The 16,635-nt window shown below is 37.1% G+C and overlaps 1 protein-coding gene across 2 annotated transcripts in view; it reads right to left on the reverse strand.

Annotated features, from left to right (window-relative positions):
* The window catches only part of PRKD3 (protein kinase D3), a 47,084-nt gene that overhangs the window by 14,244 nt on the left and 16,205 nt on the right, over positions 1–16,635 (reverse strand). For both annotated transcript variants that reach the window (XM_068185345.1, XM_068185344.1), the window contains exons 3-10: positions 15,892–16,030; positions 14,102–14,233; positions 13,268–13,425; positions 10,912–11,101; positions 8,085–8,162; positions 5,942–6,125; positions 4,247–4,370; positions 1,404–1,481 (exon numbers count right to left, since the gene is read on the reverse strand). In XM_068185345.1, coding sequence (XP_068041446.1) covers positions 1,404–1,481; positions 4,247–4,370; positions 5,942–6,125; positions 8,085–8,162; positions 10,912–11,101; positions 13,268–13,425; positions 14,102–14,233; positions 15,892–16,030 — 1,083 coding nt within the window. The remainder of the gene's footprint in view (positions 1–1,403; positions 1,482–4,246; positions 4,371–5,941; positions 6,126–8,084; positions 8,163–10,911; positions 11,102–13,267; positions 13,426–14,101; positions 14,234–15,891; positions 16,031–16,635) is intronic.

Consider the following 16,635-nt stretch of genomic DNA (forward strand, 5'->3'; position numbering starts at 1 on the left):
ACTCAAACTACATTTATGTTCATCATGAGACACACCCCCACTACATGGGTAAGTGATGCACAACTAGAGAATGACCATTTTCCCCTTCCAGGTTATAAAGCTTAGGCAGAGAAGAGCAGGAGGGGGAAAAAGTGAAACAGTAACATTAAGGAGAGGATGCAGCTATACACACTTAACCAATAGTGTGCATCGGAATCAACTGCTTTGTGCATCGGAATAATTTTGGGTAAAGATTTTCATACAGATATTAGCAGATATAATCTGCATACAGATACTATCCTCTGCCTGGTCAGTTTAAGATCATGGTACAAGAGTATTACAGAACAGGTCTCAAGGAAGAAATAATTTCACATTCACACTAGGTAGAGGAGGACATTCCACATCCATGGGAAGGTGCAGGTACATGTCACTTGCAAGAGTAGTGAACAAGCAGATGAACACCAGGCAGGCATTAGGAGGATAAGAGACAGCAGCTGATCGAGATGAAGATCAAATAAATGTAAAGGCAAAAACTGTGAGTTACTCTAACAGCACACACAAACAATCAGACCTAAGCAGTTAAAACAAGGGGTGCAAAGGGGCAAGTGAAATGACTAAATGCAGTGACGTAATGGAGCAACAAGCAAGGAACATATTTTACCAGCTGTGTTTTGAATGCACAGGGCAATACAAGTATCAGAGAGGTCTGAGAAGAGACTGCTTTGGTCAAGATAGGGATGAAAAGGATCTGGGCAAGTTTAGCTGGGTGTACAGAGAAAAGGCTTGATCTTAGAGATGTTACAAAGGAAGAAGCTGCAAGATTTGGACCCCCACCTAAAGGTATAAGACAAGAAAGGGAAAAGTCCTGTTTACACATTCAAATGCATTTTCTGAATATTCCACCACCAAACACAGTCCTACATTGACAATACACTAAGCTTCATTTACATAAACATAAGGCTATTCAGTAAATTTTCCTGTAAGTCTTGCTTGAAACTTTTAGTTGTACAGTAGGGAATAATTTAATTTGAGGAATGTCGAAATAAAACACATAAGCATGCAAACTTTCAGTCACTACTCAGAGAACACAAAAATCCAAGCCTTCATTCAACTGGTGGCCAAAGAAATTCTCTGCTAATTGAGAGGAAAGCTTAATATGCCAGGTAATTCAGGAGAACAGTACATGCAAAAATGTAAGGAGAGACATACTCAAGGGAATTAGAGCAGGAGCTGCAAGCAACTTCTCAGAGTTAGTCTTGGTCCTTCTCACTTACAGGCTTTGGGCAACAATTAACCTGGTCACAGTTTTGATTCAAAAAGAGATGGGAAATGGAGATAATACATAAACTGCTCACAGTAGACTTCATATCTATAAAGCACTGAATAAATCAAGGGAAACATAATTATTACTCATCATTAATTACCTTGTAATATTTTGTTCCAGATTCATTTTGAAATAATGTGAGGCATTTGCTGTCCAGTCTCCAGTAATGTCTTTTTCTCTACAAAATGCACAGTACAATTACGAATAAACCTATGGCTTTTACTATCACATTATTTAAATAAAGAAATTCTTTAAATTACTGTGATAAACATTCAAAATTAATCTACAGTTTCATCTTGCACTACAGAAATGAAAAAATAAACTTTGGTAATAAATACTTTGTCATAATCAAAGAAGAAGCTCAAAAATTATTTCCAAAATCTAGCAAAAATATCACTTACCTTACAGCAAAAGCAGTGACAACAGGAGTTACCTCATATAGGAAAAAACAGTTACTAGACAGGTTTTATTCCAGGTGCATATTCTCACAAAATCTGAATCATTTAAATTTAGTGACAACTGTGGGAGTCATGCTTTCTCCCTCTATGCCATCATACCAACATTGCAAGGGTTCAAGCACTGAGCAACCCTAACAAGTCCTCAATTCTTCTGCCAATACAGAGACAAAACAGACACATTATGAGATTCAAATGAAAAAAATACTTTATGGGGATTAAAAAAAAACCCCAAGACAGACTAAATAGCCACTTGCTAGAAGTATCCACCAATAAGAAATCTCCCTCACCAAAAAGTAATGTGGATTAACTGTTGTATATAACTGTCTCATAATTTAAACAGACTAATATTCCTCAAAATAAAGAAGCTTTTAGAAAGCTAATATGGTTGTATGAATCTAACATACTTTGCTTGCACAATGCTCATACAGTTAGAAAACCACTTCCATTTTTCTGGGACAAAAACCCAAGACCCTTCACCCTAACTTAGGATGACAAAGTTTGAAATATTATTTTATTATATTTTATAAACTTTTTCCTATTAAAAACAAAGCACTTTTTTTGGCCATATTTAAGCAGAGCTTAAATCACTTCAGTCAAGGAAAAGTTAAGTCAATCTATAGGAGTTTGACAAAGAAAACTATATCAAAAATGGATTTAACTAAAAGGAGTTCCCAGACAGCACCAGGACAATGGGTGAAACCAAAGGTGTAAACCCCTCCTTTTGACATATATGCTCTTTTCTTCAATTGTGAATCAGGAAAGACTTTGGAGGAGAGGAATTAAGAAAAAGGCTGGTAACTTACTCAGGGGTTCAAAATCTGCCCCATACCTTACTCTGAGAAAGATGGGACCAGGGTCAGAAAAAGAGTAAAGATGATGACATAGAAACTTCTCATTTTAAAGAGTGAAACATCTTGTTATCAGGGAGCACAAGAAGCACACAGATCCCACTGTTAAAATGAACCTGTGTGGAACTGATAGGAAGCCCAGTTGTTTCAGGAATAGGAAACAGTCTGACATTGCTGAGAACGGAATGGTCAAGGGAAATAGCCGATGTTGTAATGCCCAATACGGAAGTCTCCTCCCATTAGGAAGCTCTGTGAGATCTTGTTTGGCTGACTATCCTTTGGGTCAGGATACTTCATTTCACTGGCCTTTTTCAGTTGATGTCATCAAGATAGCAGCCAGACTGACAGATGAAGAAAATCAAACTAAACTAAGGTGTTTCATCAGATCATTGTTCTAAGGAGTTGTTAAAAAAAAAAAAAAAAAAAAAAAAAAGTCCATGGGAAAACATACTGGTTGTACTGAAAGTTTAAATCAGAGCTGAATACCAGGTCTGCTCTGAACAGTTCTGCTAGAACAATTCACCTTAGTCTGCTACCTGACCTTATTTTTATCACAGCCAGCTGATGATAATTGTGGCTTTTATGTAGTCTTAGCTGTAACCACATCTAAAATACGCTGGATACTTATTTTGGACTGTGATAAATATGTCTAGGTGTTAGAAAACTGTACCTTAAAGAAATGGTTTTTAAGGTAGTTTCATAAAGATCATTTACAGCAGTTTAGCTGACAATCACAAAAAGTGTAAACATTAAAGTAACCTGAGCTGCCTATTATCAGCCTTCAAATTGATTCCATCAGAACTTAAATAACCTTGCTTCTCTAAATTCTCTAAGCCCCTTTCTATCAAATGCCACAGAGATAAAGAATGCAAAAGTATTTCTGCTGCCTTTCATGAATGGTCTCAATATGCCATAATATTCTCCATGAGGCCTGGGAACTTCTTAAATTCATCCATTTCATTCACCTATCAAAAAACAAGAGGATTGATTCACTTCCTCACATCAGAAAATACTAAGGAACCCTGTTATTTTGCTTTGTCTTCCTCCTCAATACACAAAATCAAGTAGCTTGCCTACTCAATTAAGGTAGCATTATTGGTAGCATTGGCAACAAACAACACAGGCTTTTTGGGGGATGCTTGCATACCCAAGGACATAAAGTCAAGCTACAACTCTTAGAGTGAATTGCTGGAGGAATTAAGGGCTCCTATCTACACATAACTATTTACAAACACCTGGATCATTAGAATAATACTCTCAACCATTTCAGTACACATAATATTCTTATGATTTCCACCTTTTTACACAGTAGAATAGAAAAAGAGACAAGTATTTAGTTCAACTACTAAAAAGAAAGAAGACACAAAATAATTATTCTAAGTTACTTTCTCATGAAAGCTGAAATACTACATATGCAATTCATTTGAGACCATGTAGAGATGCTTCTCCTTCTTAAGGGAAAAGTACTGCTCAGTCACCACATGAAGAATTTTGAATAAATTACAGTTTCTCCCTGGAACCAGATTTCTTTACAATGAACATCACAGCTAAATTCTTTCAACTGATACTCCAGATCAGAAATAAAATACATTAGTTTCGCGAAAAACTTAGTTTAGGAAGAAACTGAAGTAACTGACCAGGTTGTCTCTACTAGTGTAGTGGACCATCCATCCTTCTTTCACCATTGTACTGCTCTTCCTCTTTGTGTGTTTGATTGACTGTACAACTCGCATGAGAGGAATATTATTGCTTGTTGAAGGACTAAAAAGAAGATACAACAGTTTAACATGTAACAAGTTAAAATACAACAGTTCTGCAATTATACTCGTTTTACACATTTAGTCCATAATTTTCAGGAACAGACACCTTTTCTTCCCATACAGATTTAGTTGATGGATGAATTTTAGAAGGCATCTGAGCTTCTACTAGGTCTCCTAGGGCAAGTATTGCAGTACTGAAGGAACAGAGAAGAAACACACTGGAGTCAGGACACCTATAGAAATGATCCTCTTTCAAAACAATCTGCTGACACTGCTGGTCTTTTATGCCATTTTACACCACAGAAATATAATTAACATCAGCATAACTATCCTTTCTTCTTGTCCATGTAAGTTGATTATGCTGCTCCATAACGTTGTTAATGAAGGTCCCTATCAAAGCAAACCTTCAGCTTCTGAAAACATAAACTGGGATGTGTTAACTCATATCACAACTGCACTAGAAAATTCTATCAATGCTAAGGTATATTAACTGTCCTGCAGACAAAGGTTTAATAATCTCTAATATTCTGAGAGAGCCATTAATTAAACATACAAGTTTTAATAGCACTGAAAATGAAGCTAACCACCGAGGTGCCTGCCTAACGCCAGAGCTCTACATGTGGCACTAACAGACACATCTGTAAACACACATCGTGAGGTAGTTTCAAAACAAAAAATATAAGGATACTTTAACACGGCATGGAGGTACACTACAGAATTAGCTACAGGATGCTGTCATACCAAAAACCTGAATTGCTTCAAATCTGATTAGAAATAAATGGAAAAATCCTACTTAGAGGTAGATGTTACCTCCCACTCAGGAGATTTGTGAGCTATAAATCACTGAAAGTTGAGAGGTATCATTATATGCTCTCCCTCACACATTTGCTATTAAGCCCTGAGCTACAGTGACGTTTAGTTTGACCGAATACAACTGCACTCATCTTATTAAGAATGACTAAGAAAATCAGGATGACACTACTCAGAATAATAGAGAAATAAAAAGATCAAATATGATTTAAGGAACTATGTTAACAGTTATTGGATAAAAGACTTCGGAGAAATCACTTTCAAGATAAATAAAGCAAACTATACATAGTCTATGCATAGACTATGATGCCAATATTAAAATATATTAATATATTAAAATAAAATATTAAATATTTTTAAATTAATAAATAAAAATATTAAAATATTCCACATCCCATGTGTTTAAATCCACACATATATAACAGTAATTAATTAGGCTCCAGTCACAGAGACCTTTACCACACATTAGCTTTGTTAAGCCATAAGTTTTATCCTGCTTTAATAATCTAGTTGTATTTCTTCCATAATTGTCATAGCATAACGCTTTTTCCAATTAGAAGAAGCTATAGTCTTTCAGTCTATTTTTGTTTCAGATCTTCTTGATATAGGAGACCTTTACAAAGTATTTTCAAGCTAAAAAAAAGAAATCCCACACAAAGGGAAAATACACTTTCAGCAATAAAACTGGGCTAATTGGAAACACTTTGCTCACAATATTCAGCAACACATATCCTCAGCAAAGAAATCCATCCCATAATTTACCTGATTGTTTTGACAGCTTCCTCATCTTTGTCTGCATCGAGGTCAGATGGATCCATAAAAAAGATTTTGTCCTCTGGAGGAGAGGGCTCCTCAACATCATCTAGAACTCGACTACCATCACTGTTCATTTCACTGCTATCAACTTCCATCGGCATATCCAAGTCCTGGCCTGGGCTAGCAGGTTCTGGAAACAACACAAGTGAGACATTATTTCAAACACACAACTAAAAAAATAATAAAATCCTCCAAAACTCACCTTTTTTTTTCAGTTTACACCTATAGAAATAAACATAAAACTACCATCACAATATACAAAATCTTCACACTTTTGCTGTAAGATGCAGAGTATGCTAATGAACATTATCAATTTCGTTTTGCTAAATGCCACGGCAAGAGAGACCCAACTAAAATACAAACCATACTGAAAGAAACGGAGTGAAAAGCTTAAAGTCTAAACCTACATCTCATTAAATAATTCTGTTCCACAAGTAATGAGGACAAAGTAACTTTTCAGTCGCTAGAGATGACTCAGAGAATTATTCCTGTGCAAATGAAATTCTCCATTAACAGCAACCCAGCTCTGCTCTCCCTGCTCTTGTAGTCCATAATAAGAAAAATAAGAAAGAAAAGGGGGGCTGTGGAATTGCAGGAAAAGAGAAAAGCAGAACAGATCTTATTCACCTCTGATTTTCTGCAGGCAGAAATTTAATGTTTTCAAAAGCTGTACAACTGGTACTGTGGAAAACTAAGAATTAAGACATAAAAATATCTTAATCTGTAGCCTTTTTATGGTTGTTTTTTGTTTGTTTGTTGGTTTGTGGGGAGTTGTTTTTGTGTTTGCTTTTACCTGGAGTGAGTTCAATTAAGAGCGGGAGAAAGAACAAAAAAAAAAAAAAAAATTGCTCTTTACATCTTCAGAAGAATTACATGAAACCGTAGTTCCCAAACTATGGGGCCTTTAGCACCTTAGCATCACAAGGGCAGTAAAACCAGGCTGCAGCAACATTATGTTGCACACTGCTGTTCACAGCCAACCACCTCAAGATCCAGGAAAGAGCCTGGGAGCTGGAGAATTTTGGCATGAATGGATGGGATACATTGCGCAATAGCAACAGACCCACAAGCTAACAGAGCTGTTGCCCAAGCCTCTGAATCAAGTTGTACAGTTTGATGTGACCTGCTCCACGTCACCAATTTTGTTTCACTAAAAAAATGTGTGACAAGGCAACATAGCCACAAAATGGCTGAAGTTGGAGGAGATTTTTAAAGGTCACCTGGTCCAACAACCCCCCGAGTTCATTTCTCCAGTCTGCTGAAGTTCCTCAGGATAGCAGCACAAACCCTCTGTCGTATCAGCCAGTCCTTCCAGTCACCTGCAAACCTGCTGAGGGTATATACTCTGCCCCATCAAGATCCTTAATGAAGATGTTGAATAGGACTGGACCCTTTGTTGGTCCCTGGGGTACACCATGAGTTACGTGCCATTGATAATCTCTCTCTAGGCCCACCCATTCAATCGGTTTTCAATCCCTATCTGCTCATCTATCCTACATTTCATCACCTTAACACTGGTTTAAAACTTACAAAAATACTCTAAACATTCTTCCACAAAGTGTTCCACACGTTCCTCTTTCAATTCTGCAAGGTCTATTCAGAAAGCAGTCCTACTTCATTGAGGTTTCCAGAAATTAGAGGGCAATTCTTTCTTTTGGTTTGGCTTGGGGTTTTTCTCCTTTCTCTTTTATCTCAAACACCTCAGCTAACTCTGGCCAGTAAAAATCATGGATATGAGAAAGTCATAAAAAATGGTATGTGTCTTCAGATATTAACATTTTAAAGCATGTATTTCATGGTGAACAATGAGCAGACTGATCACAACAGATCTTCACATTGCGGTGGCTTCTGGATTTTTCATTTCCATTGAGCAATCCCAAGCACAGCATAGAGAACTTGTCAAGATTGATAAGTAAAATTTAAGTCCCCAGAGTGTAAGTTTTACAGTGAATCTTTTTCATTTTAACTGAAAAAACTGGCAAGATAAATAAAAATGTCAAATATTCAGAGATGAGGGAACTAAATACTAAAGCATCTTATTCAGCCTCAAAAGATCTCTTGCTATTTGAAAGGATGTTTCTCATCTTACCTCCATTGAAAATAACCTCTCCAAGACAGTCTCGAGGTACTTTAGGTGCACAGCGTTTGTGACAGTTGAACCTGCAATCTAAAACAGCAGATAAATAAGCCCATGATATCAGAACTCACTCCCATCCAGACACTAAAATTTCCCATTCACTTCCTCCAACACTAACTTCAGTTCAGATGCATAGATTTGCATGTAACTGAAGACAGCACCAATGAGGTCACCACCAGGAGGAAATTAGCAATCTTGTCCTTATGTCACATGTTGATTTGTCCCACCATTATTTATTATGTCAGTACTTCCCCTTCCAGTACAAAATGGTTTGCTAATTCTGTAGCTTCTTCTGCAGCTATTTTTTCCCTCATGATGTAATTTCTCCCATTCTTTCATTTGTTCCACATCCTTTTTTCTATTGCTATATGATTTAACTGTCTCATCTCTAACATTTTTCCCCACCTGCCAACTAAGAGTTGCAGACATCAGAGGTCTGATCACACAACATCTATGATCACACAACTACATCAGAGCAAATATGTTCTGCAGCAAATCCCCAAGTCCAGTTCCCCTCTCATTCAGGTTACAGATTTGCCTGACTAATCAAGCTCCATTTCTTGCTGACACAGGGCAGACAGAATAACATTATGTCCAGATTTGGCCTGATGTGGAGATGGAATCTCACCTGGATGTGTGCCATTTCTGCACCCGAGGTAACAGACACAGCCTACTGAACCAAGTCCAGCATACAACATTACTGGTAGTAACAGGAATTTCCTTTATTAGTTGCATCCCTGTGATTTTCAACTCCATCAACACCACGAATTTCAAAACTCCCTACTGCCCCCACAACTGTTTTCATATTGATAGTTAAACCTCTTTTTGCTATCCAAAACAAGCTCAGTGTGTTTTTCTTTTAAGCCTAGACAAGAGAAAAACCATTATCTCTCCATTTTTAGTAGCAGAGGAGCCAAATTCTAGAGCCGAATACAATATTGCTCAGCTTCTGAGTGCCTAAAAAGATGCATCCTAGGAGACCCATTAACAGTATTTTACAGCCATGGCTTCAGTCCATATTATGAAATACAATTACTTCACTACTTTAAAGAATGCTGGAAGAAAGAGACATTTCAAATCCTGTCACGAAACTCAAAGACTGAGTCTATCCTAAAAAATTAAACCATATTCAGAAACATTCCTGGATACTGCAATGCAATTCTCTAGTCTAGTAAATAGCTACAAACATCCCCAAGCATGCTTTTGGCCCACAGCATTAGCATAATCTCAAACAGTTCCAAGGTCTAGCTCATAAACCAGAGAATCCTATGAAATTGCTCCAGGCAGTTTGCATAGAGCCACCCAGGCTGGGATGCTAAGAAAACTTGTTCACGAACACGGGTCATTCTGTCCCAGCTGACCTCAGTGTCCAGGAATGTTTCTGGGCACATTTCATTTATCATTACCACAAATACAGCCTTAGCATCCTCACAGTCCAAATAGCAACCTGAATTAAATCAAGAAATCCAGGGCTCTTACAGGTAATCAGAGACATAAAACTACTAAAAGACCCCAAGCTTTTTGAACGTGCACAAGGAAGTTAGTGGGAAATCTTAAAAATCTGTAGGAAAAGTCAGTATGAAAATATTTGAACTGCTTGATATCAATTCCTGATATATTAAAAATAAGTATAGGATCTTACTGCATAAATGGAGGCCTACTAAGACATTTATTTCTGTCCTGCACATATACATGGCATTTCTCTAGGCTCGTTTTCCATGCATAAATGCTTACAACATGCATACAAATAGTATTTTTATCCAGTGCCATTCAATTCCCTGAAACTGATGTGGTAGCGCCATTTGTTCAGCTGGATACAGTCATAGCAATTGTATATGGCCAGCAGCATCTGTATGTTAAAACTACAAGGCATCTTTTTCAAGCTTCATTATTTTTGTATCATGGGTATTTAAGAGACACACTGACTGGAAAAAAAATCAAAACCAGTTCAGGATGCAGACTTCAAATAGACTAGAAAGACTGCAAATAACAACAGAAATTAAAGATAAAACTACATCCATACATGAGACAGCAGCATTACTAGTCCAAAAAATGGTTAAAACAGCTGTAAGCTTACAATTTTTTCTGTCCTCTAATAAAGCAAACTGAAAATGTATTAAGTAACCTCTCTCAAAAAGCTGACCTTTGATACTCCCATTTGACAATCTCACATGAGAGAAATGGAAACTCCTTTCCATATTAATGTTTATGATTCATCACTACACTTTTGTTTCCTGCAATAAAGCCAACAGATCTGCACTAACTTGCAATAAAAAGCCAGAAGGAGATCACATTAGTTATGCTCTAGGAACCACATGGAATAGCCTGAGAACTGAAGCCATGCATGTTAACATATGCTACATAAAAACCATGCAAGTTCAGCACGGGCACCTACCTCCAAAAGGTAACAATCAGTATCCTGTACTAGAATAATACAATGAAAACTCACAGAATAATACAATGAAAACTCACAGCGGTCAGTCTAGATTACAGATACTGAACAAAAGGAAGCATTTCCCATTTTTATTAATTCATAATTATCCTTCTAGAATTACAGTGTTTTTAATCTACACAAGTAAATCTTATTTTTAATAAAAATGTACAATGCATAGCATACTACAAAGAAAATGAGGGCTGCTTGTGATCTTCTGAAAATTATGCAATTTTTCAAAACTCACATGTCCTTATTTTCCAGTATACAGCCACCTAAGTTGCAATCAGTTTTAAATACAAGACCTTTACTGAAATGTACTGCTACAGCAGAAAATTAAACATTTACCTTTACACTGCATTCCTTGGCGGAAAAGGCCCTTAAGCAGCCGTTTGCAATACTGGCAGATGGTGGGACGAGTGTAAGAGTGAACAGCAAAGGTGTGTGGGACCTTCACTCTGCAAAGCACCATCTTATCCATCCAGATGGGGCGGCCACTCCAAGAGGGAATCCTCTTACTAGGTTCTGGGCAGCAACGCTGAAATAAAGGAGGAATACATAATTTGTACCAGAACAGTTCTACTGCCATGACTGCTTTGAAAAGTCACAGCAGTCAGGTGAACTGGAAAAAGGCAAAAACTGCACCCATTTTTAAAAAGGACAGAATGGACAACCCTGGGAACCACTGACCTTTCAGCCTCCCCTCTGTACCTGGGAAGACCACAGAGATCCTACTAGAAGCTGTGCTAAAGCACATGAAAAGCACACAGGGGAGTGATTTGGGACAGCCAGCAGCTTTCCATGATGGAGTGACTCCATCAGTGGGCAAGAAAAGGGCTACAGATGTCATTTCTCTGGAATTCTGTAAAGCCTTTGACATGGTCACCATAACATCCTTCACTCTAAAGTGGAGAGATGGATTCAATGGGCAGACTTTTAGGAGAATAAGGAATTGTCTGGATGGTCACATCCAGAGGGTCAATGGCTCAGTGTCCTGATAGACATCAGTGACAAGTGGTGTCCCTCAGGGTTGATACTGGGACCAGAGCTATTAAATGTCTTTACCAATGACTGACAGCGGGAGCAAGTGCACCCTCAGCAAGTTTGTGGATGTCACCCAGCTGAGTGGTGCAGCTGGCACACTGGAGGGACATGATGCCATCCAGCAGGACCTGGATAAGCTTGAGAAGTGGGTCCATGTGAAACTTCTGCAGCTCAACAAAGCCAAGTGCTGGCGCTGCACTTGGATTGGGGCACTTCCCTGTATCAACACAGGCTGGGGAATTGGTGTCAGCCCTGCTGGGAAGGATTTGGGGGGTCCCGGTGGATAAAAAGAAAAAGCCAGTGGGGCTGTAAGGGAGGTGTTGGCTCCAAAAGTGACCAGACAAGAAAGTAACCTGGCCAAGAAGCTTTAAGAGGACTTTCTGGTATTGTAAAATAAAACCATGAAAATACCAGATGAAAAAGCCTTACAGAAAGCAGGAAGTTATGTATGAACTTTATTTCCACAGAAGATAAAATGCTAGAAATTCACTTATGACATTCATTTTTGAGCAACCTGACAAGGTGCAGACAGCACATACAAACCTCCATATAGAAGGTAAAATGGAAAACACTGGAGAGGCAGGCAAACCAAATTCCAATCACCACCTCAAACTATCAGTTTTTAAAAGCAAGGTATAGCATGCTGGATAGCTTACTAAATTAGGCAAAAATATTTAGAAAAATCAAAAATTATTTAGAAAATTAAACCCCCTCAAAAATTATTTGAAATGAAAAGAAAAACATTAGCAATTAAAATAGAAGAGGCATTGACTAAAATGAAGAGGTATCAAAAAAGTCCTAAACATGCACACAGAAATCATGAAGTTAAATTCTGTGATAAATGCTTACAATTCTGTGTTCACTGAATAAACCTTACCAGTGGTCATAAACATCAAAATAAATATTTTTCATAACTCAAGACTAAGCTTTTATAGCCTCTAGCTAAAAAAATCATGTTCTTGAACTAGACTATATGCTTTGTATTTTAAATTGTGTTAAGAAAAGTTATAGTGTAAAGTAACAGATTATTAGAAAAGCCTAAGGCAGAAACAAATGTATCTAATCCCTGCCTGTCCTGTTTTATGACTCCAGTATAGTTAGGATATACTTGATAATTGATATTTGTTATGTAATTGATAACCTCTCAGCAATCATCACAACAAGGAACTACTATGGATGTCTATTTTTATTGTAAGCCCTTCATCTCCTACACCCTCCTTGATAGGGTTTGGGGTTTTTTGGATTAACTCTGTGAAAAGCTTAACAGCAGATCAGGACCACTTCCCCAGTATTAAAGCTTACAATTTGTACAGCTTTGGCCAAGTAACTAATCTATGCTGATACAATAATTACAGAACTAATCTGTATTACTAAGAAGGCAAGATGTTTTATCATTCTGAAGCCAAAGTTCTCAGGATTTCATATAACCATGAGTGAAAGGCTAATAACAAAATTATATATAAAACTTATATTTATTTCCTGTTGCACCTCTCACAGTAATAATAAGCAGTAAGTGTCCTATTTTAAAATTCATTAAAACCAACCATAATGGAACAGCTTGACTCCCACATACTTATTGTGAGCCACTTAAAACACTATCTAGTTCTCCAGAGGTTAAAGAATTTAAAACAGAAATTGTTTCTCCTTTCACATTACATACTTCTTCAGAGGCAGAGGATGTGTGTTCAGCTTGTGCTGGTCTTGGAACTGAAAGCCCTGCTCCTGGTAAAGACACGTTAGACAGGCGCCTCTTCCTCACTCCACTGCAGTTGTTTGGAATCTTGAAGGCACATCGCTTATGGTAGTTTAACCCACAACCTGAAGAGGAGTTTGTTTATTAAAAAAACCTCCCAAGATTCAAAGTAACAAAAACAGTACCAATATTTTGATAAGACAGTTTTAAAAAGATGACCCAGGAAAATGGTAAAGGCAGAAATAGACTGTTGTGTCAAATTCTCTTATTTTAGTGTTCATGATGCGATTCACAAAAACAGCTTTTTCTCCAGCAAGCCCAGTTCTAGTAACAAGGTCTAACACTTGGAAGCAGCTGATCTCCCACCACCAGGAGGCTTTCATCACTCCCTCACTTTGGAGCACAAGAACCAAGAAGAATTCTGTGAGAAGGCAGTGTTAGTACCTGACAGGCTGCAGAGTGCTCCACAGCCAGCTGGATGAAAGCCATTAGGAAAGGGATTCCCCTTTGGGAGTCTCTCCAAACTATGTGTTCCTTGTGCAAAGAACACAAGGTTGTAAGCTAGCTATTTTTTTTCAAAGTGGGAAACAACAACACTTCTTAAGTCATTAGCCCAAGGTCACGCAGTTTGCATTAATGCCAAGATCAGAACTTCGGTTTTCCAATGCACAAACCCTTCTAGCTAGGAAATACTGTATTTATCACTTGCTAACTTACCAAACACGATACAACTTCTTCTTACTCATCTCATATAGATATACACACACACACAAATACACTAAATATCATAGATTTACTTACCCTCACATTTTAATCCTTGTCGTACCAAACCCCAAAGCATCTCTCCACAGTAGTCACAAAAAGTAGGAGCCTTGTAGGAATGCACATAAAGTGCATGAGGACGAATCTGGAAATCTTCAACTGTAGCCAAAGCTTTTAAAAAATTGCAGTAAGTTATAGCTTCTGCCACAGGATCAACAAGGATTTATGGAAAGAACATGTTTTTAAAATGGCTAATTTAAAGAATGCTGACAAGCTATTTAGAAATCAGCATTTTACTCTATGTCATTTAAATATGCATTTAGGAGACTACATAGTTCTCAGTAAACATTTTTATTGAGGAAAAATCTGCAGACTAATGGTCCCAACTAATCAGCAGAACGAATCACTCTGTTGAAAACCTCACTAAATTGAAGGCAGGTACAAGTTTTGCTAAATGCAACACTAAATGTTTGAAAGAGCAACTTAATTTTCAAGCTGTTTTGTAACCTACGAAATTTTCAAAAAAACACAGTTCTACAAAATAGGACTTTTGCAAAATAGGACTTCTAAAAGCTTATTAAATTAAACTCAGTGTATCAAAACAGAACTGTGGATAAAGTTTCCACAGAACACTGAAATATTCTTTTCCTTAAGCAAGCGTAGATATATTTCAGTTATTTTTGTCCTGTTTCTTTGAGGGAAAGGGAAAAAAAAAGGTATTTTACATCAAGATTGCCTTGCCCTGATGGCTACTGGTTTTTGATCAGATATGTACTAACACTCCCTATTCAGATTCTTATTTTAAAAATTCTACTTAAAGAGATTTATGCGTCTTCAAAAATGCCTCAGTTTTGGGTGGTCGGTCTGTCTGTCTGTAAGGAAACTGTCAGAGATTGCCAAGAGTCCAACAAATTTTCCAAATACGCTATTCACTAGAAGCAATGAAAAGTTCAAAATAAGATGATCGATTACTGAACACCTTAGACATGCCCTGGAATGTGGCCGAGGACTCAGCCTTACACCTATCAAATTCATACTTTATTGACCAGGTTTACAAATCTAAGCTCGTGACAGTCAAGAGGTCTCTCCTCCTAATATATAGTCACAGTTTGTCACTTTATCCTCAAAGACTTTAAGAACTCCTCAATACTACTACAGCTTTTATTTGTAGTTTAACTACAGTTGACTTTTGACTGAATTTGACAAAGTATTGAACAAACATATACAATGACAATAAGGGCTGGGGTTATTTTGTCCTCATTATTGGCTAATAACCACCACTCTAAGGACTATATTGTTCAAAGAACCCATTTTTAAGAACTACAATAACCCATAAGAGTCTGTTTTTATAGGTACGACTCAGCAACATTTATATGAAGTCTTATGACAGCACTTAAGCCATCAATAGCAAAAGCTACAGAAAAAAAAGCCAAATATAAGCAAAAGAAAACCCACAACAGTTGAAAGAACAAATTCTAAATCCTACCTGCAATTCACCTTAAACAATTATAAAAATTAAAAACTGATATTATTATACTTATAAATTTGTATAATTCAGATTTGTAGAATTAAAAAATAATAAATTTGTATAATTCAGATTTATTTATAATAATAAACATGAAGAAAATTAAAACAGAACAATGAAAAAATAACAAAACTAAGTACTAAAGCATCAGTGACACTTGGACTTTCTTGGAAACCTCTACCCCAAAGTATATGAGACTTAAGTGCAAAAGCTCAAGGCAGGCATGAAAATCATGCTCCATGAAGCACTATTTTCTTTTAATCTACTGAACAAAGAGTTGTTCCACTGTTACAATAATACCTACCAGAGAGTACAACCTCAACAAGATCTCCCTCATGTATTTCTTCTGCTGATGTAATTCGTTGCAAAATATTATCTGAGTTCAGGTCATGACGGAACAGGAGAATTTTGTCATACATGCCAAAGAAACCACACTCTGGGAACTGCAACAGAAATCAAACTCTAAATTAATACATGCTCCATGATAATCCTATACATCAATGTTTTTAATAACAGCTACAGAACTTAAGAGTTGTAAATGTTTCATGGTAACAAAAGTAATCTGCTTATTTTTTTGGAAACAAAGCATTTTCTGAAAATTCCTTTTTTTTTTTACCTGGAAAAAAGAAGTGTTAAGGTTTTTGTTTCTTTGGGTTTTTAATCTCTCAGACCTGCATAATCAGTCTGGCAAGTAAAAGCCAATGCAAGCCTTTAACTTGGATATCACCACCTAGAACCCTTTTTTCATGGGTATTCTAGTCAGGCAGGTATTTAGCTTGAGACACTGCAGCAGCACCTGCCACACTTTTCTTGAGAAGTAAGCCAGTAAGAGGCTCCAAATCATTGTACTACAACAGTTTAGATCTACAGATATGAGAAATCTCAAGTAACATGCTCCAGAGAACACTGCTTCAGCAGGAAAGTTGAACTCTATGACCTCAAGTGATCCCTTCCAACATCACCCATTTTCCATGATTCTGTGAAAAGAAAAACTCAAATCGCCACAAGGAGAGAAAAAAAAAAATCCATACAGGAAATAGATACACTA

This window comes from Anomalospiza imberbis, chromosome 3 (assembly GCF_031753505.1).
Source record: "Anomalospiza imberbis isolate Cuckoo-Finch-1a 21T00152 chromosome 3, ASM3175350v1, whole genome shotgun sequence".
NCBI classification, from domain to species: Eukaryota; Metazoa; Chordata; class Aves; order Passeriformes; family Viduidae; genus Anomalospiza; species Anomalospiza imberbis.